Source organism: Danio rerio, chromosome 18 (assembly GCF_052040795.2).
Source record: "Danio rerio strain M-AB ecotype USA chromosome 18, GRCz13ab, whole genome shotgun sequence".
In the NCBI taxonomy this organism is placed as follows: Eukaryota; Metazoa; Chordata; class Actinopteri; order Cypriniformes; family Danionidae; genus Danio; species Danio rerio.
In genome coordinates, this window is record NC_141038.1 from 3,087,501 (window position 1) to 3,111,402 (window position 23,902).

At 33.8% G+C, this 23,902-nt stretch overlaps 3 protein-coding genes across 6 annotated transcripts in view; 2 read left to right on the forward strand and 1 right to left on the reverse strand.

Moving 5' to 3' along the window:
• Positions 1 to 16,341, reverse strand: part of pigb (phosphatidylinositol glycan anchor biosynthesis, class B) — a 17,843-nt gene extending 1,502 nt beyond the window's left edge. The window contains exons 1-12 of one of the 3 annotated variants that reach the window (XR_015514213.1): positions 16,092 to 16,341; positions 14,011 to 14,140; positions 13,345 to 13,462; positions 10,554 to 10,658; positions 9,825 to 9,955; positions 9,101 to 9,241; positions 7,596 to 7,647; positions 5,373 to 5,584; positions 4,875 to 4,939; positions 2,482 to 2,963; positions 1,330 to 2,329; positions 355 to 849 (exon numbers count right to left, since the gene is read on the reverse strand). Coding sequence is in view for 1 of the 3 variants with exons in the window: in NM_200476.1 (NP_956770.1) it covers positions 2,750 to 2,963; positions 4,875 to 4,939; positions 5,373 to 5,584; positions 7,596 to 7,647; positions 9,101 to 9,241; positions 9,825 to 9,955; positions 10,554 to 10,658; positions 13,345 to 13,462; positions 14,011 to 14,140; positions 16,092 to 16,206 (1,283 nt within the window). In the remaining 2 variants the exon portion in view is untranslated. 3 annotated transcript variants of the gene reach the window in all.
• A 183-nt stretch (positions 16,342 to 16,524) lies between these two features.
• Positions 16,525 to 20,165, forward strand: pigbos1 (PIGB opposite strand 1). The gene is given in 2 exon segments (NM_001308439.1): positions 16,525 to 16,670; positions 19,784 to 20,165. A coding segment is annotated over 1 exon segment (204 nt). The 5' UTR covers positions 16,525 to 16,670; positions 19,784 to 19,835; the 3' UTR covers positions 20,040 to 20,165.
• Positions 20,166 to 23,066: 2,901 nt separating this feature from the next.
• The window catches only part of rab27a (RAB27A, member RAS oncogene family), a 36,209-nt gene continuing 35,373 nt past the window's right edge, over positions 23,067 to 23,902 (forward strand). The window contains 1 exon segment of one of the 2 annotated variants that reach the window (NM_001030257.1): positions 23,067 to 23,248. The gene's annotated coding sequence lies outside the window, so the exon portion shown is untranslated. 2 annotated transcript variants of the gene reach the window in all.

The window sequence follows — 23,902 nt, forward strand, 5'->3', positions numbered from 1 at the left end:
AGGTTAGAAACAGGCTAGCAATGTGCTAAAGCAGGATAGCATGACTAAATCATTAGAAACATGCTAACAATGTGCTAAAACATGATCGCAGTGGCAAAAATCGAGTTTGAAATATTACTAATGTTCTAAAAATGTTAGCATTACAAAATCAGGTTAGAAACATGCTAGCAATGTGCTAAAACATGATAGCAGTACTAAATCGTTAGAAACATGCTAAAACATGATAGCAGTGGCAAAAATCTAATTTGAAATGTTACCAATGGACTGAATTGTTAGCAGTACTAAGTCAGGTTAGAAACATGTTAGCAATGTGCTACAACATGATAGCAGTGGAAAAAAAGTTTAAATTATTACTAATGTGCACAATATTAGCATTAAAAACAATCAGGTTAGAAACATGCTAGCAATGTGCTACAACATGATAGCAGTGGGAAAAAAAGAGTTTAAATTATTACTAATGTGCTCAATATTAGCATTAAAAACAATCAGGTTAGAAACATGCTAGCAATGTGCTAAAGCAGGATAGTTGTACTAAATCATTAACAACATGCTATCAATGTGCTAAAACATGATAGCACTACTAAATCATTAGAAACATGCTAACAATGTGCTAAAACATGATCGCAGTGGCAAAAATCGAGTTTGAAATATTACTAATGTTCTAAAAATGTTAGCATTACAAAATCAGGTTAGAAACATGCTAGCAATGTGCTAAAACATGATAGCAGTACTAAATCGTTAGAAACATGCTAAAACATGATAGCAGTGGCAAAAATCTAATTTGAAATGTTACCAATGGACTGAATTGTTAGCAGTACTAAGTCAGGTTAGAAACATGTTAGCAATGTGCTACAACATGATAGCAGTGGAAAAAAAGTTTAAATTATTACTAATGTGCACAATATTAGCATTAAAAACAATCAGGTTAGAAACATGCTAGCAATGTGCTACAACATGATAGCAGTGGGAAAAAAAGAGTTTAAATTATTACTAATGTGCTCAATATTAGCATTAAAAACAATCAGGTTAGAAACATGCTAGCAATGTGCTAAAGCAGGATAGTTGTACTAAATCATTAACAACATGCTATCAATGTGCTAAAACATGATAGCACTACTAAATCATTAGAAACATGCTAACAATGTGCTAAAACATGATCGCAGTGGCAAAAATCGAGTTTGAAATATTACTAATGTTCTAAAAATGTTAGCATTACAAAATCAGGTTAGAAACATGCTAGCAATGTGCTAAAACATGATAGCAGTACTAAATCGTTAGAAACATGCTAAAACATGATAGCAGTGGCAAAAATCTAATTTGAAATGTTACCAATGGACTGAATTGTTAGCAGTACTAAGTCAGGTTAGAAACATGTTTGCAATGTGCTACAACATGATAGCAGTGGAAAAAAGAGTTTAAATTATTACTAATGTGCTCAATATTAGCATTAAAAACAATCAGGTTAGAAACATGCTAGCAATGTGCTACAACATGATAGCAGTGGAAAAAAAGAGTTTAAATTATTACTAATGTGCTCAATATTAGCATTAAAAACAATCAGGTTAGAAACATGCTAGCAACGTGCTAAAGCAGGATAGTTGTACTAAATCATTAACAACATGCTATCAATGTGCTAAAACATGATAGCACTACTAAATCATTAGAAACATGCTAACAATGTGCTAAAACATGATCGCAGTGGCAAAAATCGAGTTTGAAATATTATTAATGTGCTAAAAATGTTAGCATTACAAAATCAGGTTAGAAACATGCTAGCAATGTGCTAAAACATAATGGCAGTACTAAATCGTTAGAAACATGCTAAAACATGGTAGCAGTGGCAATCATCAAGTTTGAAATGTTACCAATGGACTGAATTGTTAGCAGTACTATGTCAGGTTAGAAACATGTTAGCATTGTGCTACAACATGATAGCAGTGGAAAAAAGAGTTTAAATTATTACTAATGTGCTCAATATTAGCATTAAAAACAATCAGGTTAGAAACATGCTAGCAATGTGCTAAAATATGATAGCAGTTCTAAATCGTTAGAAACATGCTAAAACATGATAGCAGTGGCAAAAATCTAATTTGAAATGTTACCAATGGACTGAATTGTTAGCAGTACTAAGTCAGGTTAGAAACATGTTAGCAATGTGCTGTTGTATATTAGCAGTACTAAATCATGTTAGAAACATGCTAGCAATGTGCTAAAACATGATAGCAGTGGCAAAAATCTCATTTAAAATGTTACCAATGTGCTTAAAATGTTAGCAGTTCTTAATCAGGTTAGAAACAGGTTAGCAATGGGCTATTCTATATTAGCAGTACTAAATCATGTTAGAAACATGCTAGCAATGAGCTAAAACATGGTAGCAGTGGCAATCATCAAGTTTGAAATGTTACCAATGGACTTAATTGTTAGCAGTACTAAGTCAGGTTAGAAACATGTTAGCAATGTGCTGTTGTATATTAGCAGTACTAAATCATGTTAGAAACATTAACAATGTGCTAAAATGTGTTAGCAGCACTAAAGCATGTTAGGAATGTGTCCAGGCTAACATTTTGCTGAAACATTCAATCAGTGTGTTAAATCATGTTGGAAACTATTTACACAGCTATAACTGTGCTAACCAAGCTAGCTGCAGAAAACCATGCATTGTTTAGAAAAAAACTATACCTAAACAGGAGAAAACCCAAAACGTAAAGCTGTATGTGAGATTGATCTGTCTGTGTCTGCAGGCCGTCACCTGTAGAGAGGTGTGGAGTGGCAGGGCATGAGGAACAGCAGCTCAGGTGGGTTTGGAGATTGACTAGCAACACACAGCGGCTGCAGGACATGCATGACATCCAGAGCTCCACGCTGGTGAACTAAACCCGTATATAAAGCAGGACACAGATTGAAGAGCAGCAGGGCACCAGCAGCAGCTTTCCTCCACGCCTGCAGCTTCGCTAATGAAAGACCTGTCAGAAACAGTGTTTGAACACCCGTATGAAAAACAACCACTATAGCCATTATTTATAGTAAATACTACAGTGTGTTTTAAACACTCGAATTAGTGTGTTGTGGTGATTCTACAGTTGTTGTGGTACACTACAGCTATAGTAATTCATCTGTTGTGGTAATTCTATAGTTGCTATGGTAACACCACAGCTATAGTAATTAATGTGTTGTGGTGATTCTGTAGTTGCCATGGTAACACAACAGCTATTGTAATTACTGTGTTGTGGTGATTATATAGTTGCCATGGTAACACAACAGCTATTGTAATTACTGTGTTGTGGTGATTATATAGTTGCCATGGTAACGGCAGCTATAGTAATTAATGTGTTGTGGTGATTCTATAGTTGCTATGGTAACATGACAGCTATAGTAATTACTGTGTTGTGGTGATTCTATAGTTGCCATGTTAACACAACAACTATTGTAATTATTCTGTTGTGCTGATTCTACAGTTGCCATGATAACACAACTATAGTAATTATTCTGTTGTGGTGATTATATAGTTGCCATGATAACACAACAACTATAGTAATTAATGTGTTGTGGTGATTCTGTAGTTGCCATGGTAACACAACAGCTATTGTAATTACTGTGTTGTGGTGATTATATAGTTGCCATGGTAACAGCAGCTATAGTAATTAATGTGTTGTGGTGATTCTATAGTTGCTATGGTAACATGACAGCTATTGTAATTACTGTGTTGTGGTGATTCTATAGTTGCCATGGTAACACAACAACTATTGTAATTATTCTGTTGTGCTGATTCTACAGTTGCCATGATAACACAACAACTATAGTAATTAATGTGTTGTGGTGATTCTATAGTTGTCATGGTAACACAGCAACTATTGTAATTATTCTGTTGTGGTGATTCTATAGTTGCCATGATAACACAACAACTATAGTAATTAATGTGTTGTGGTGATTCTGTAGTTGCCATGGTAACACAACAGCTATTGTAATTACTGTGTTGTGGTGATTATATAGTTGCCATGGTAACGGCAGCTATAGTAATTAATGTGTTGTGGTGATTCTATAGTTGCTATGGTAACATGACAGCTATAGTAATTAGTCTGTTGTGGTGATTTTATAGTTACTATGGTAACATGACAGCTATAGTAATTAGTCTGTTGTGGTGGTTCTATAGTTACTATAGTAACATAACAGCTATGGTAATTCATCTGTTGAGGTGATACTAAAGTTGCTGTGGTAACACTACAGCTATAGTAATTATTGTGTTGTGGTGATTCCGAAGTTACTATGGTAACATGACAGCTATAGTAATTAGTCTGTTGTGGTGATTCTATAGTTGCTATGGTAACACAACAGCTATAGTATTTAGTCTGTTGATGTGATTCTATAGCTGTTGTGGTAACATGACAGTTATAGTAATTATTGTGTTGTGGCAGTACTAGAATTGCTATGGTATCTAAACAGCTATAGTTATTAATCAGTTCTATATAATAATTTTATAGTTGCTATGGTAACAGGACAGCTATAGTAAGTAATGTGGTAGTAACAGTACAGCTATAACAAATATTGTGTTAGGGTGATTCTATAGTTGCTATGGTAACAGCTCAACTACTGTAATGTAAACAAATGACGCAGTACTGTAGTTTTCTACAACTATAGGGTATATTATACTACTATATACCAAAGTTTACTGTGGTAAAACTAAAGTATACTACAGTATACTTGTGCATTCATTAACAAAGAGTTATGGATACTATAATATATACAGTATAATACATTTTACTGCAGTATGCTTCAAAAACACTATAGTATTTACTGTACAGTAGTATTTTGTTCATGTGGGTGCATACTAAGAAAAGAGAATGTTTTAAAATTGTCACTAAAAGCTAAATACTCACCGCAAAATATCACACAGAACGGCAACACAGGATAAATGAACCGGAACTCCTTGTGTGCAAGCAAACTGCAAAAAAAACAAAACGTCATGAGATTTATTTAATTAAAATAATTATTTTTCTTCTATTGTTGCATGTTTATAGATTTACACTCTGGGGGAAATATATATTCAGTTTAATTCATCTTTATTTTTACAGAGTGTTTTTGACCAGTAGTTTTAGTCTGAGTTTTATTTCTCATTAACTACTACTACTTCTACGACTACTACTACTAGTAATAATAAATACATTTTATTAAAAGCGCCTTTTAAGAATCTCAAGGTCACCGTACAACAAATATAATACCAACAGTATAAAACAAAGAATAAATAATAAAATACAAAACCAACAATACAGAGTGGACTCGTGCAGTCGTCATTTTGAACTATGAACTATGAGTTTTAAGTCTGGATTTAGATAAAGGGAGAGAGTCAATGTTATGGATGTTTACTAAAATATGACCTGTATACGGCAGTGGTCCAGATGATGGTGAGCAGTAGGATGGTGTGTTTTCTGGTGGACAGTAAGCATCCGTGCAGGACGAGCGGGAGGTGTGGGCCGATGACCACCGGCAGACCCTGAGTCCAGTACCAGTGCCATGGGTGAGAGCCGTAAAACTCACCCACATTGTGCAGAACGTTAAACTTTAGGAAGTTCCACTGCACGAAGATCCACTTCACAAAAACACACAAGATGGTGATGAGGATTAAAACACACTGCATGCTTCATCTTTCACAATCATTAATTGGAAAATGTCTAAACAAATTTGTATTTTTATAATACTGTATATGCGGGTGAAGTCAACATTATTCAACCTCCTGAATATTTTACCCCCAATTTTTTCAACACATTTCTAATCATAATAGTTTTGATAACTCATTTTTAATAACTGATTTATTTTATCTTTGCCATGATGACAGTAAATAATATCTGACTAGTTATTTTTCAAGACACTTCTATGCAGCTTGAAGTGACATTTAAAGTCCCCAAGAAATCCAAACTAATCATATTATTTTTGTTAGCTCACATTGCTAGTTTTGTGCTGAATTATATTAATTTGTACCCCAATTATGGTATGGGGAGGGTTAGGAGGCCATGATAGACAGAGGCCAGTGAGCAAATTTGGCCGGAATGCCGGGATTAAATCCCTACTCTTTTGCGAAGGACATCCTGGGATTTTTAACAATCACAGAGAGTCAGGACCTCGGTTTAACGTCTCATCCGAAAGACGGTGCTCACTGAGCAGTACAGAGTCCCCGTCACTATACTGGGGCATTAGGACCCACAAAGACCGCAGGTTGGGGGCCCCCTGCTGGCCTCACTAACACCACTTCCAGCAGCAACCTAGCTTTCCCATGTGGTCTCCCATCCAGGTACTGAATAACACTGCTCAAGCTGTCAGTTTTGACAACAAACAGAAATTGTAAGCAGGAGGAGTCTTTTAAGTTGTAATAACTCTTCTAAAACCCCTTTCCCAATCTGTCTGAATGAAATGCCTACTCTACTACGTCCATTCAGCCAGCGGTAGAAAAAACAAGCCACGCCCACTCATTTAAAATTCTGATTCTCTAGGAACTGTCACATTACTTAGAGAACAACGGTCGCAGCTTCCGGTTTATGGAAACTTTAAAGGCTGAACTAGACTAACTAGGCAGGTTAGGGTAATTAGGCAAGTCATTGTATAACAATGGTTTGTTCTGTAGACTATCCAAAACAAATATTGCTTAAAGTGGCTAATTATTTTAACCTTAAAATGTTTTTTAAAAAATTTAAAACTGTTTTTTTTCTAGTCGAAATAAAACAAATAAAACTTTCTCCAGAAGAAAAAATATTATCAGACATACTGTGAAAAATTCCTTAATTTTTAATGTTTGGGAAATATTAAAGAATATAAATTCGTAGGAGAATGAATAATTCTGACTTCAACTGTATGTATATATATATAAATAAATAAATATATATATATATATACAGTTGAAGTCAGAATTTTTCGCCCCCCTCTGAATTTTTTTTTCCTTTTTTAAATATTTTCCAAACGATGTTTAACAGAGCAAGAAAATTTTCACAGCATGTCTGATAATATTTTTTCTTCTGGAGAAAGTCGTATTTGTTTTATTTTGGCTAGAATAAAAGCAGTTTTTAATTTTTTAAAAAACATTTTAGGGTCAAAATTATTAGCCCCTTTAAGCTACCTTTTTTTCAGGTAATCTACAGAACAAACCATCATTATAAAATAACTTGCCTAATTACCCTAACCTGCCCAGTTAACCTAATTAACCTAGTTAAGCCTTTAAATGTCACTTTAAGCTGTATAGAAGTGTCTTAAGAAATATCTAGTAAAATACTATTTATTGTCAACATGGCAAAGATAAAATAAATCAGTTATTAGAGCTGAGTTAATAAAACTATTATGATTAGAAATTCTTCTCTCCGTTAAACAGAAATTGAGGAAAAAAAAAACAGGGGGGCTAATAATTCTGACTTCAACTGTATATATATATATAAAAATTATTATTACATAATATAAAATAATAAACATTAATAAAATATAACAAAGAAAATGTGTGAGCAACAAAAAAAGGGTAACATTATATATTGTTGTTTTAGCTGTTGTGCTTTCTAGAGCTATAGACGTGTGTATTTATTTGTGCAATTAGAAAGAGTTTAAAGAGCAGTGAAAAATACCTTTCCATAGAAAAAAGAGTCTATCAGTGTGGAGACGCCCAGTGCAAGAGCCCTACAAATAATGGAGACATTGATGAACACACACACAAAAAAAATGAATAATTAAGGATGTACCGACATGAAAATACTGCACTTGGCAGAAACACTAAAATCCTGTTTAAAAATTATTTATTATTGTATTAAAGGACACCTATGATGACAATCAACTTTTGTTTGCTGTTTGGACAGAACTGTGTGTATGTATATGTTCACAGTCTTATTGGAATGATATAAACACAATAAGTCTCTCTCTTTTTTTTTAAATGTCTTGACGCTAAAATAGGACTCAAATCCCAGTGATTTTGAGGCCCACCGCAATGTGACATAGGAGTGAAGTTTCCCCGCCCACCAAATTGATTGACAGGCTCCATGTTTCTATAATAGCATGTATAAACATGTGCACAGATTGTTTATTTTCCAAAGAAACTGGGATAAAAATACATGTTAACTCCCTGACTTTTATAAATTTTATAAGTTTGTAATAAAGACTTTTTTATTTGCTATCTAATTCTTAACCGCTATAATCACCACGGCCTGATGGTGTCAGTAAATGCTAATATGCGTATATATATATACATATATATATATATATATATATATATATATATATATATATATATATATATATATATATATATATATATATGTGTGTGTGTGTGTGTGGCATTTATGAGAGACTCATCATTTCAGAAAGGCTTGAATAAACTCCACCACAAATACATCAAACAAACTTAGATGGTATTTTTGACTAGTGAGCTGTATTTCAGCTTCACCCGTGTCTGTCTCTGTCACTGACTGCTGTTTATTTGATGTAACGCATGATGAGAAGCAGACATATGTGGAACGGTGGGCGGGAAGAAGCAGCTCATTTGCATTTAAAGCCACAGGCTACAAAAGCAGCTCCACTGTACTCAGACACCAAAACGGGCAGATTCTGGAGGCTATAAGAAATAATCTGATGGGTATTTTCAGCTGAAACTTTACAGACACATTTAGCAGACACCAAAGGCTTATCTCACATTTTGTAAAAGGGCTAAAATAGGTGTTCTTTAAATAATATAAAGTAATTTTGTACTTTTATAAACAGCTCAGATTTTTTGCCACAGAATATTAATTCTGAAAATAATGTTTATTTTTGCTAATTATTATTTTAATTCAGTTCGCTTTCACGTGACTGCTGCTAGTTTCGTTTAATTTTAGTTTTTTGTTTATTGTGAATTTTAAATTGTATTTCACTAAATTAAAATATTTTTTGACCAAATAATTTTCATTTATTTTTATTTAAAAGTGTTTGGTCAAAAAACATTTCATTGATTAAAATGAAATCATTATAACATTTTAGCTTTTTATCATAAATTTTTCCTAAAATGACATTTTCAGCCAACAATGTTCCATGGCTGTATTTTTGGTGCATCCCTAAAAAACATCAACAGCCTCCAAACACTAAAAACAAATCGAGCATTTACCCAATAGGAAAGTATCTGTGTGTGATGAGCTTCAGTTTGTCCTGATCTGTGCAGAAATGATAGAAGATCAGAGGAAACCAGACGATCAGAGCCGTGGGACGAATGACCACAGCCAAAGAAACCAGAGTCAAATACTTCCAGCTGCAAAAGAGTCAGAAAAACAAGAGACACTGAGAGGTCTGTGCAAGAATATCTTCATTCTTTAGCAATGTTAAAGTACCATGATGGACAGTTAATACAGTAAAGTCAGAATTATTCATCGTTCTGTGAATTCTTTTCTTTTTCAATTATTTCCCAAATGATGTTGAACAGATTCAGGAAGTTTTCACAGTATTTCCTATAATATTTTCTCTTCTGGCGAAAGTCTTATTTGTTTTATTTCGACTAGAATAAAAGCATTTCTTAATTATTTTAAATCCATTTTAAGGTCAATATTATTAGCCCCCTTAAGCAATATTTGTTTTGGATCGTCTCCAGAACAAACCACTGTTATACAATGACTTGCCTAATTACCCTAACTTTACCCTAAATAACATAGTTAAGCCTTTAAATGTCACTTTAAGCTGAAAACTAGTGTCTTGAACAATGTTTTGTCAAATATTATGGGCTGTCATCATGGCAAAGTTATTAGAAATTAGTTGTTAAAACTATTATATGTTTAATAAAACTAAAAACAATTCAGGAAAAAATATACAGGGGGCATAAATGACAGTAAATGATGCACCTGCTATGTGCTTTGGATCCAGGTAAAGGATAAAAGCACAGCGCCAGTGTGGTCAGAGCTGTCTCTGTAGTGTTTGTCAGCGTCCGACTGCAGCAGAACCAGGCGAACCACGAACACAGCTGACAGAAACACTTGGAAATAACAGCAGAACAAGTGAAAACATCAATAATCATTCATTCATTCATTTTCCTTCGGCTTAGTCCCTTATTTATCAGGGGTCGCCACAGTGCAATGAACCACCAGCTATTCCGGCATATGTTTAATGCATCGGATGCCCTTAAATTACATTAAATTACATAACTGAACAAAAAAAATGTTATTTATAATTGTAAAAATATCTAACAAATTGTACTATTTTTTTTTTACTACTGAAGTGAGGGCGGCACTGTTGCTCAATGGTTAGCACTGTTGTCTCACAGCAAGAAGGTCGCTGGTTTGAGTCTCGACTGGGTCAGTTAGAATTTCTATGTGGAGTTTGCATGTTCTCCCCGTGTTGACGTGGGTTTCCTCTTGGTGCTCTGGTTTCCCCCACAGTCCAAACACATGCGCTATAGGGGAATTGATGAACTAAATTGGCCATAGTGTATGAGTGTGTGTGTGAGAGTGTATGGATGTTTCCCAGTAGTGGGTTGTGGCTGGAAGGGTGACCTCTGATAAATAAGGGACTAAGCTGAAGGAAAATAAACAAATGAACGAACTGAAGTGAATTTATATGGATTGTCATCTTACTGTCCATTTGGCCACGTCTGGCGTTTCCCACTGGAGGATTAGTTTATACAGTTTCACATCAGCATATGCAGCCAGAAGCGCCTGGAAAACACGCGGCACAAACACCTGCAGGAACACATTTACATGTTAAGGGAATCCTCAACCTGCCATTAAATCAAATCAAATCACCTTTATTGTCACATCATCAGCAGCACGTGTATGATGAGTGAAAAGCTTAGGTGCTGACTCCCAAAAACAAAACGGAGTACAATTAGCAATGTTGACGGTAATACATAGAAAACAATAAATAGGTGTGCACATAGTCTGACTGTTGACTGTCAGTTGACTGGTGGCAAATGATTGTAGGCAATATTGTTTAAAGTAGGATTTGGTTAAAGTGCAGTGCATGCTGCATCTTGGTGGTATGCAGTGAGGGGTATGGAAAGAGTTTGTGTGGGGTGTGCAAGTGTTCATCAGCCTGATAGTCTAGATCAGGGGTGTCAAACTCAATCCCTGGAGGGCCGAAGCCCTGCACAGTTTAGTTCCAACCCTGCTCCAACACACCTACCTGTAGGTTTCAAGCAAGCCTGAAGGACTTAATTAGTTTGATCAGGTGTGTTTAATTAGGATTGGAACTAAACTGTGCAGAGCTGCGGCCCTCCAGGAACTGAGTTTGACACCTGTGGTCTAGATCATGGGTACCCAAACTCAGTCCTGGAGGGCCGATGTCCTGCAGATTTTAGCTTCAACCCTAAATCTAGGTATCCTAGAAAATTCCAGGAAGGTGTGCTGAGGCAAGTTGGAGCTAATCCATGCAGGACACCGGCCCTCCAGGACTGAGTTTGGGCACCCCTGGTCTAGATAAAGTGGAATATTGATATACACTACCAATCAGAAGTCTGGAAACAGTAAGATTTGTTTTAAAAGAAGGCAATTCAGCTCACAAAGGCTGCATTTATTTGATAAAAAAACAGTAAACTGGTAAATTGTGAAATATTTTTAACATTCTAAATGAATGTTTTCTTATTAACTGTAGTTTCACATTTTATTTGTTCCTGTGATCTACACAGTCGAGAGTTTACACACATTTCCTTGGTATTTTTTTGCTTTGCTTTGTTTTTCAACTGTATAACTTTGGTCAAATATTTTGGGTCTCCTTCCACAAGCTTCTCACAATAGTTTGCAGGAGTTTTGGCCCATTCCTCCTGACAGAATTGGTGTAACTGAGTCAGATTTGTTGGCTGTCTTGCTCGCACAAGCTTTTTCAACTCTGCCCACAAATTTTCTATAGGATTGATATCAGGGCTTTGTGATGGCCACTCCAAAACATTCACTCTGTTGTCATTAAAGCACATTTGAACTCATTTGGCAGTATGCTAAGGGTCATGGTCTGTTTGGAAGACCCATTCGTGGACAAGTTTTAATTTGCTGGCTGATGTCTTGAGATGTTGCTTCAGTATTTCTATTTAATGTTCTTTCTTCATGATGCCATCTATGCTGTGAAGTGGACCAGTCCCTCCTGCAGCAACAGCCCCACAACATAATGCTGCCGCCACTATACTTCACAGTTGGGATGGTGTTCCTAGGCTTGTAAGCTTTCCCCGTTGTCCTCCAAATGTAACTCTGGTCATTATGGCCAAACAGTTCAATCTTAGCTCCATCAGAGCACAGGACATGTCTCCAAAAATTAGTGTAATTTAGCTAATTGTAATCTGGCTTTGTTGTTGATTCTGGCTTGTTGATTCTCCATGTTGTCACACAAGGAAGCAGTGTGTTTGAGGTTTTCCTTAAATACTATTCTACAGTTGTGCCTCCAATGAACTCAAATGTTGTCAATTAGCCAATCAGAAACTTCTAAAACCTTGACATCATCATCTGAGCTTTTTCAGAGGCAGAATAATCTTATTGTATGTAAACTAGACTTTCAAGAAAATTTATAACAATTTCTCCAAAAATTCTCTCTCATTATTCTGCTATTAAGCTGAACAGAAACACATTTGATAATCCTGACTTACCTAAAAGAGAAACAGTTTAGTCACATTAACATCTGACTTTTCTTTTAAATGGTTATGTGCCTTTTTATACAGTTTATGTAAACTTCTGCTTAAAACTTCAGCACTATACATGTAAACACTTTCCAACAGTGAAAAGTTTAATAATAATAGTGATAATAATAATAATAATAATATTAATAATAATATTATTATTATTATTATTATTAATAATAATAATAATATTAATAATAATAATAATAATAATAATATTAATAATGATGATTATGATAATAATAATAATATTATTAATAATAATAATATTATTATTATTAATAATAATAATATTAATATTAATAATATTAATAATGATGATAATAATAATAATAATAATAATAATAATAATAATAATAATAATAATAATTAAATATATACAAATAAAAATATACAAGGGTAAAAAGGTAACACTTTACAACAAGGTTGCATTAGTTAATGTTGAATAATGCGTTTACTAACATGAACAAACATATGAACAATACATTTATTATAGTATTTGTTCATTTTAGTTTATGTATATACAGTCGCTCATTGTTAGTTCAGGTTAACTCACATTGCATTAGCTAATATTAACAAGCATGAATTTGGATGGTAAAAATGCATTAGTAAATGCTGAACTATGATTAATAATTACTGTACAGGTATTGTTCAAAAATAATGTTAGTAAATACATTAACTAATGAGACCCTATTGTAAAGTGTAACTGGAAAAGAATAGCTGTTTCCAAAACGTTTGCCTAGTAATTTAAAGCGTCAATTTCTTACCAACAAATAAACGGTGTCATAACTGATGAGCTGCAGGAGTTTATACATCAGAGCGAACAGAAGAGGATACGAATATCCCCGAATGCCTTCCTTCCACTCCCAGGTCTCGTAGCCATAAGTGAGATGCGTGTTAAGGGTCTTCTTTGTTTGTTTTTTTAGGATTAGAATATTATTATATTGTTCAGGCGGTGCGGTGGCTCAGTGGTTAGCACTGTAACCTTACAGCAACAAGGTCGCTGGTTTGAGTCCCGGCTGAGTAAGTTGCCATTTCTGTGTGGAGTTTGCAAGTTCTCCCCGTGTTGGTGTGGGTTTCCTCCGGGTGCTCCAGTTTCCCCCACAAACACATGCTCTATTGGGGAATTGAATAAACTAAATTGGCCGTAGTGTATGAGTGTGTGTGTGTGTGTGAATGAGTGTGTATGGATGTTTTACAGTACTGGGTTGCGGCTGGAAGGGCGTCTGCTCTGTAAAACATATGCTGGAATAGTTGGTGGTTCATTCCACTGTGGAAACCCCTGAAATAGAGACTAAGCCGATGGAGAATAAATGAATGAATGCATAAATGAATGAATGAATGAATGTCTGTAGATGTGGCAGAAATTACAATAAAGCTGATGTTGGATTATTTTTTGACTTGACTTGGACTTTTAACTATAGAAAGGATATCCGAAGACCATTCGATGGGAGATTTCCAGCGACTGCCAGAACTCATCCGGGACAAAGCTGGTCTGAACCAGAACACAGTTGAGCAGGCGGACGAGGACGATGAAAACGGTGATGTTGATGCCAAAGATTTCTGTGGAAATTACAGAATTACAGCACTTTTTAATGTTAGCTGGTGTAGGTTTTAAGGGCTGATGGCAAAATATTGGGAGCAATAATTGTTTTGATATATTTGTAAAAATGTAAGCAGCATAAAATATTGCAAAGAAATACTATTGATAAAATTTTTCAACAATAATAATTTTAAATAAATTTTAAATACCTTTAAATATAATACGATCAATGCAGTGTAAATATTCTTTTTACAAATAATTGTATATTTTTATTGTATTTATTTATTTAAATAATGTTTAATAATAATGTAACATGTTAGATTTATTTTTTAAAATACTATATGTAAATATTTTATTTTTTACACATTTAAAAAATATTTTAAATATAAATGTATAATAACATTATTATATTACATTTTATTTTTAAATTTAAACCCACGTAATTGAAAACCCTGTCATCTGTGATAAATGATGGCATTATGTTGGGAGCTGTTGTCAACACAGTGTTGATAATAATTGTTTTGATGTACTTGTAAAGATGTAAACAGCACATTAAAATATTGCAAAGAAAACCTATTGATAAATATTTCACAATTTTATTTATTTATTTATTTTACAAATAATTGTATATTTTTTATTGTAATGTTTATTATTTACATGTATTGTTAAAATACTATATGTAAATCATTTAACACATTTAAACTATTTAATAAAAAAATATTATTAAAATTATTTAACATTTAAAATATATATTTTAATATTATAATAAATATAAATTTAAACTTATAATATTTTATATATGTTTTTAATTTAAAACCACACAAACATAGTGATAATAATATTAAAATGTGTAAGAATGTATAAAAATATTAATAATACTAATAAATACTATTAAAACGTTTGTTTTTGTACTTATCGTTCTTTATTGTTATAAACTACCATGAGTATAATTCTGACAATGCACGTGCACTTGACGCAGAAGTATAAACCAGTCAGAGCGGGGTTACCTGACTCCACATGCGGTAGGGAAAGTAATTGAAAAAATTGACCTAGAAAAATTTGATCAATTATAGGTTCTGAATGTCAATTTCGATAACTTTTCGCCAAGCCCTAGTCTTTTCTGATAACATAATAATGTTTATGCAAAACAATCTGGACAATCTAAACTCCACAACTTTACCTAATCCCACTTTTTATTACCATTATTAAATATTTCAAATTTTTTCTTGTCATTAAAACACATATTTCTGCAAAATGAGTGTAATTTTATGCAATTTCTCTCACTGAGTGCATTTTAAACCCACATAATTGTAATAATGTCAAAATATCAAATCAATACCACATAATAATGCTAATAAAACGTTTGTTTTTGTTATTATCTTTTTTATTACCCAATTCCTTTTAGTAAATAACCATAATCAATATAATTCTGATTTAACAATCCATTAATATTAAACAAAATTAAAAATAAAAGTCCTTTCTGAAACCATAAATACGTTTATACAAAACAGTCTGGTGTAAGAAACTCCACAGCTTTACCTAATGCCATTTTTAATCAGCATTATAAAATATATTGTTAAATACGACACATTTTTCTTATAATTAAAGCACATATTTCTGTAAAATGAGCGTAATTTCTCTCTCAGAGTGTTTGCATTTAAACCCAATACTACTGTCAAAATAAACCATAAAATCAAAAGCTTGTTTTTGTTATTATCTTTCTTTATTATCTAATTATTTTTGTAATAAACTATAATCAATACAATTCTGATTTACACTGCATTAATCCTAAGGAAAATTAAAAATAAAAGTCCTTTCTGAAAACATTACATTTAAGTTATGCAAAATAATCTGACGTTATAAACTCCACAGCTTTACCTAATGCCACTTTTTAATAGCATTATTAAATATGACACATGTTTCTTGTCATTAAAGCACATATTTCTGTAAAATTAGTAATTTTTCTCTTACTGAGTGTTTGCAGTTTTCTGTCATCAGTGCTGTACAGAATTGAGCTCCTCTTCCGCAGCCTCACTGATTCATTTGAAGACTTGCTCTGTTTAAACCGCTCTCGAATCTTTTCCATGACTCAGCATGAACCTTTTAAAGTTCAGCATTTTAACTCAAAGACTGAATGTTAATTTTCTAGCGCGTTTGCGAACAGTTTTTGGGACTTAACAATAATTTCAAACCATCATTTCCGTGTTTGCATCGTGACGTCGCACTTGACCTCATGAATATGCAGTAAGGACACATATCTGGCGGGTTAATACTTAGTATATAGAATAGGTAATAATTTTATAATAATTGATATGTATTTTGTGATGTACATGAATAGATTTTGCTACATCTTAAGTTGAATACAACTCGAAAAAATAAAAACTGAAATTTACACGTCGCATTTGTCCTGCGTGAGTTGCCGTAGTCGTGCGTTTGTCCTTGTCTGCGTGTGTTGTGGTTTCTCTCTTGTTAGTCATTTTAACTAAAAAACACTAAAAACAAGTTTTATACGTCAAAGATTTTGATATATGCCTGTGGGATAAGCTTCAGGTGAGTTATCAACAACACACGCTGATATATTGTAGTGTGCATAAACGTGAAACCAAACGTTTTGTATGCATGTTACAAAATACCACCGTAAATGGTGGGAATATTTTACTTCAAGCTCTAAACGAGCTCTGTTTAATATCCTGCATTAGTTTTGATTTCATTTTCATGTGGCTATATGTCTTATTTATTTGTTTTTAAATGTAATTCATATTTTCATTATTGTAAAAAGAAGTCATTTCTGTATGTTTTTACATATACATTGTAATTGCTTTGTTGTTATTGCAATAACAAAACAATCAAGCTTTAAACGAGTAGGTTAATATCAAGATCTTCTTTACAGACTAGTAAATATAGAATTTACAGGCTAAATATAGGTGTCTTTAAATATATATATATATATAAATGCGCAAAAAGTGCCAACTGAAATTTTCTTCTTATATTATCATATTTCCAAGTTCCTTTGTCTTGATTCAGTAATTTTACTGTTATGGCAAAGAATTTGAATGTTTTCATCACACACACACACACACACACACACACACACACACACACACACACACACACACACACACACACACACAGTTAAAGTCTGATTTTCACAGTATGTCTGATAATATTTTTTCTTCTAGAGAAAGTCTTAATTGTTTCATTTCGGCTAGAATAAAAGCAGTTTTAATTTTTGAAACACCATTTTAAGGTCAATATTATTAGCCCCTTTAAGCAAACTTTTTTTTTCAATAGTCTACAGAACAAACCATCGTTATACAATAACTTGCTTAGAAATGTGTTGGGGAAAAAAAATCTTCTCTCCATAAACAGAAATAATAATAAAATAAACGGGGGGGCAGTGCTTTATAGTTTCCTGGGAGTCTAAAAGTAATCAGGTACATGCATTTTCTTTCGATTTTCTGTTAAACTTTCTTTAGGTTACAAACTTTTTAAATAGTTGTGTCCAAATGTTTAAAATTGGCTTGACATGCTTACATGGATTAAAGATATATTCAATTCAATTCAGCTTTATTTGTACAGCGCTTTTACAATGTAGATTGTGTCAAAGCAGCTTCACATAAATGGTCACAGTAACTGGAACAGTGTGGTTCAGTAACTGGAACAGTGTGGTTCAGTAACTGGAACAGTGTGGTTCAGGTTTTAGTGTTTAAGTTCAGTTCAGTTTAGCTTAGTTCAGTGTGATTTAATCATTACTGAGAGTTCAAACACTGAAGAGCAAATTCATCGATGCGTAGCTCTACCAATCCTGAACCATGCGAGGCAGTGGCGACAGCGGAGAGGGAAAAAAAACTTCACCTGATGGGAGTGAAGAAAAAAAACCTTGAGAGAACCAGACTCAGTTGGGCACGACCATTTTAATTTCTCCGCTGGCCAAAAGTCTTGTGCAGAGCTTTATTCGCCGTGGTTTAGGCTGGAAGATGGCCTCAGCGAAGACTCGTCTGTCCCTGGAGCGTCGCTGGAATCAGACTCATGCTCTCCACTCCCCACGACCATCAGCGCAGCAGCAGCTCAGGATATGGCCTGGTCCCGGATATGGAATCCTTGGGATCATCTCGTTGCTGGTCTTGGATCCAATCAGTGACTCCGCATAATCTGAGGACCTCGGGATGAGTATCCCCAGGTGAAAATAGAGAATAAAGAGAATAATTAGCGTAGCTGCTGTTCATAGTGTATATAAGCAAGATGCAGAAGCCAGTGTGGAACCCGCTAGGTGATGCATTGAGTGTATGCTTTACTAAACAGATAGGTCTTTAATCTAGTTTTGAACTGGGAGAGTGTGTCTGAGCCTCGGACGTTATCAGGAAGGCTATTCCAGAGTGTAGGAGCCATGAAAGAGAAGGCTCGACCTCCTTTACTTGATTTTGCTATTCTAGGTACTACCAGAAGCCCTGAGTTTTGAGATCTTAAAGAGCGAGTTGGTTTGTAGCGAGACAGAAGGTTGGTTAGATAAACAGGAGCTAGATTATTTAGAGCTTTATAGGTGAGAAGTAATATTTTAAATTCAATACGAAACTTAACAGGCAGCCAGTGTAGGGAGGATAAAATTGGGGTGATATGATCGTATTTTCTAGACCTGGTCAGAACTCTGGCTGCTGCACTTTGTACTAATTGAAGTTTGTTAATAGAGGATGCTGGGCAGCCAGCAAATAGAGCATTACAGTAATCCAGTCTCGAAGTCATAAAAGCATGGACTAGCTTTTCTATATGTAAATAATAATATTTTGGGTACATTTGTAGAGTTACTACAAAGTGTAACAATAAACCAAGTTTTTTTTTCTTTTTTTTTATGTTGCTCTATAGCATTTACTAGACTACAATCCTGACTTTACATTTCAGATGCTGTGATGTATCTCTTGCAAATGCTCACATACTGATGCTGAAATGATATATAGTGCAGCCCTTATAGAAGGATCTTATTATAATTATTAATTTGTTTGGTTTTTGTTTTTGTTTTCTGATGGAAAATAGGATGTCAAATGTTTGCATAACTGTCATCGGCTGTATAATCTATAGTAATATCAAAGAGCATAGAATCACCAAGAGGCGACACTCTAGTGCAATATGGGAAACTGCCAACAGATGGTGCGGCGGCCATTTTGGAATGAAAACTCCAATAGAACAACAGCATATTATAAGCCTGTAAAATAAACTATTAAAAGTGCAGATAATCGTCATATTAAGTGCTGTTTTGTCGTCTTTCAAGTTGTATCCTAGCTTTAATGTGCTTTTTAAATAAATAAATAAATAAATAAATACTTTATATTTAAATAAATACTTTATATTTACTTTATATTTATATTTCAAGTTGTATCCTAGCTTTAATGCGCTTTTTAAATAAATAAATAAATAAATAAACAAAAAACAAAGCAGCTGCCTGCCATCGTAACAGCAGTAAGATCCAATGGACAGCTGATTGTTTTCACTCCAAAATGGCGGAATCCGGGGCTGTTCCTGGGCGCTGCTGTTGCAATGGAACGCTCTATTGAGTGTCGCCTCTCGGTCATTCTAAGCTCTTTGGTAATATGCAAACTGAAAAAATGTCTTGTTTTTAAAAAAACAACCCATAAACAGCAGCAAATAAGTGACCCTTTGTTTCTCCTCAGGAGTCTGGTGTTTTGTGTCTTCATGGATTGTGGCTCTACATAAGCTCAGAGGATGTTGGGCAGGCGGATTCCCTTTAATCAGATAGCGTTTGCGACTCTGGTTGGAGTGGTGGGAGGTGTGTATATTTACAGACCCATGTTTGAACCTCTCAGAAAACCTGCCGCTGAAGAACTCAAGCCTGATCCGGAAGAGATGAGAACTGCAGGACAACATCAGGACACTGGAGCTCCAGACACACAGACACATAGAGACTGAATGAGACTCAATGCTGCAGGGTTTCTATTGCTGTTTTCTTTGTAATGATGTCTCTAGAAGGTTTTGAGTGAAAATGCATCATTGGCAATGCAAATAAATAAATAAATGCTATATATTTATATTCTATGAATTCATTTTCTAGCTCTCACTTTGAGTGCAAAAGCTGCCTTGGTATTTTTTTCAGAACTAGCAAGATGTCTTTATTTTAAAATAAAATAAAATATATATATATTATTCAAGTTATATTTATGTTGTAAGAAAAAAAAAGGTTATAAAAATTATAAAATGACAATAATAAAAAGTTTGACTTCTTCCATTAATAGCTAATTCCATTAATAAATAGTGTTACTAAGATAAAATGGCTAAAATACTAATAAATGATTATTTTAAATAATAATAGAAGGACAGAATAATTGCAGAATAATAAAATAATACAAAAGAAAATGTAAAATCTGCTGTTAAGAGATTCTAAATGTTTATAAATATTTTTTCATTTATTTCAAGTCAACAATTTCACTTGAATCTATTTATAATAAGTGATAAAAGTAATAAAGTAAAAAGGATTCATGTTAAAAATAAATACGGGATATGTTTATAATTAAATTGTTTGAAATTATAAAATATATAAATGGGGAGCACTTTCACCTCACTGCAAGAAGGTCGCTGGTTTGAGCCTCGGCTAGGTCAGTTGGCATTCTTATGTGGAGTTTGAATGTTCTCTCCATGTTCGTGTGGGTTTCCTCCAGGTGCTCCAGTTTCCTCCACAGTCCAAACACATAAGTTGGCGGTTTATTCTGCTGTGGTGACCTCTGATTAATAAAGGGACAAAGCCGAAAAGAAAATGACTGAATAATTATAAAGAATACATTATATAATTGTAAAATAACTCAAGGTGTTAAAGCGCTGAAAGGTGTTTCTCTTAAAAATAAAATACATTTTTTTTAACATAAAAAAAAAACCTGGAGGAAACCCACGTGAACGCAGGGAGAACATTCAAACTCTTCACAGAAACGCCATCTGAGCTGAGGTTTGAACCAGCGACCCAGTGACCTTCTTGCTGTGAGGCGACAGCACTACCTACTGGGCTACTACGTCGCCAAAATATATATATATATATATATATATATGTTAAAAAAATTATTAATAATATGTTAAATAAAAATATTTTACAACCAAATTAATAGAGAAGATAAAAAAAACTATGTAAGCTTCCAAGGCTTTTTATAGTCCTTTAACATTAAACACCTGCAGGTGTCAGTAGACGCACTGAAAGAGTTCGAGAGCCTTTTGCACAATCTGTACACAGTTTAAACATTATTTCAAAAGCAACTGACAAATAAATAAATGAAGTTAGTAAACCAAACTCAAGTTTTTTGTGTTGTCTAAGTAGAAGAGACGCCTAGAACCGACCCGAACCCATCCTACTATGATGAAGGATGCCTGCTCTCCGATATTCCTTTCTGATTGGTTGAAAGGCTGACTTCATATTAATATTAAATAAGTTTCCTGATCTGTGTTTTCTAGTACTATGTTTTAAACAATTTTATTTACAATATATTAATTCATTTATTTTCTTTTCGGCTTAGTCCCTTTATTAATCAGGGGTTGTCACAGCAAATTACTTATCCAGCATATGTTTTATGCAGTGGATGCCCTTCCAGCTGTAACCCATCACTGGGAAACATCCATACACACTCATTCACACACATACACTACGGACAATTTAGCCTACTCAATTCCTCTACAGGGCATGTGTTTGGACTGTGGGGGGAAACCGGAGCACCTGGAGGAAACCCACACAAGCATGGGGAGAACATGCAAACTCCACACAGAAATGCCAACTGACCGAGCCAAGGCTCGAACCAGTGACCTTCTTGCTGTGAGGGGATCGTGCTACCCACTGCACCATATATACAAGTACAATTTGAAGTATTTGTAGAGCAGATTTAACAAAAATAAAAACAATGAATAATTAAAATAAGTGTAACTATCAAAATAAAGTAGTGGAAAAAGATATAATTAACATAATGGAAGAAGCATGAGGTTTTCGTATACATCATTTTGCAAAATAATATAAAAATTAGATAAGCGTATTGTGTTATGCAGAGTCTATTTCAAATAAGAAATCAGCATAAGAGGGGGAAAATTTTATTTGTGGCTAAAAAATTGCCAAAATTATGTATAAAAATGATAAATATTATAAATGTTTACTTACTTTCCTGATCGGTGGTCGCTGGTAAGGTCTAGAAGGGATTCATCAGTGGATGTTCACATCAATATAGCATAATTTTTGTAAAACTGTACAACAATAATGAATATTTTTTTTACATTATGTGAGGGGTAGTTTTTGTTCAGGATATACATTATAACAATACAATTAAATGGGTAATTTATTAAATAATATGAATAATACTTGGTATAATTACTGTTTTTACATTACTGTGATGGTAGCTTTTGGGTTGGGGTGGGGTTAAGCTTTGATAAAATGCTATTTAATTGATAATTTAATAAATAATGTGAATAAAACTCATTTTAATTACTGTTTTTACATTAATGTGATGGTTGGGTTTATGTGTGGGGTAGGGGAAGACTTTAATAAAATACAATTGGCAATTTAATAAATAACATGAACAAATACTATCGATATAAATACTGCTTTCACATTACTATGATGGTTGGGTTTAGGGATGGGGAGGGGGTAGACTAATAAAATACAATTATTGTTTAATTTAATAAATAATATAATATAAATAATTCTCGTAAAAATTCTCGCCGCAGCTGTATCCCTTCTAGCAACAACCATATTTTTAAAAATTTTATATATATATATATATATATATATATATATATATATATATATATATATATATATATATATATATATATATATATATATATATATATAAGATCTAAGAAGGGTCTTAAAGGATCTCCATAGATATTGAAGATCTCCAGCCGACGTCAACACTAGCTAATTAATATTCATGAGCTGAGCCGTTACCACGTAGTTTCAGCACGGGAAGTATTGCGTCACAGCTCGACCGCTCACAAACGCTCTGGGGTTTGATGTGGGTGTGGGAGCAACTTTAGGAAACAAAGTGTCCATCGCTTCAAAACTAGCTCACATCTGTTCCTGTTCTCGGTTTATTATTCTCGAAGAAGTTTTAAAAACTCCGAGGAGATCAACAGGCGTTCACGTCACTCTACGGGTAAGCGCACGTAACGTTATTAGTACATTTTTTGATGTCGTTGGAGTGTGATGATAACAGTTTGGTAACGCTTTTTCAACTTGTTTATTTCATTAAATCTCACAATTTAGTACTTTTTATAACTTATTGCACTCAACAAACGCAAAATCTATACTGATGGTTAACTTTACGCATCCTACGTTGACTTTATATACGTTGTTTCTAGTTGTGCTAGTCATTATAATGTGTGTTTAGCGATAGACAGCTGTTGTTCATCCGTAACGTTAAACACGTGGCTCTATCCTGGATCATATCTAGTCATATCAAATGTGATTATCACATCTAGTCACATCCAATATGATTATAGTCAAAGAGGAAGACATTTGCAGGGAATTACCCTGCCTCACTTGGGGAAATAAACTGCTTCACTCCCATATCAGGTTACCTGTTAGGAATGTATGCTTTAGGGATAATTTCCCTTTGGAATGATCACTTTCCATACTTTCTTGATAAACTCATGAAATATTGTAGTGTATGGTGAAAAACTGGTTTTTGTTTAATCTTTGGATTAATTGTCTATTTTCAGATCTCAAATGGGCTAATAATTTTGACACCTAAAGTGAAAACAGATTAAGTTTTGAGACTTTAGAGGAGCAATTCTGTGCAAATGTAAAC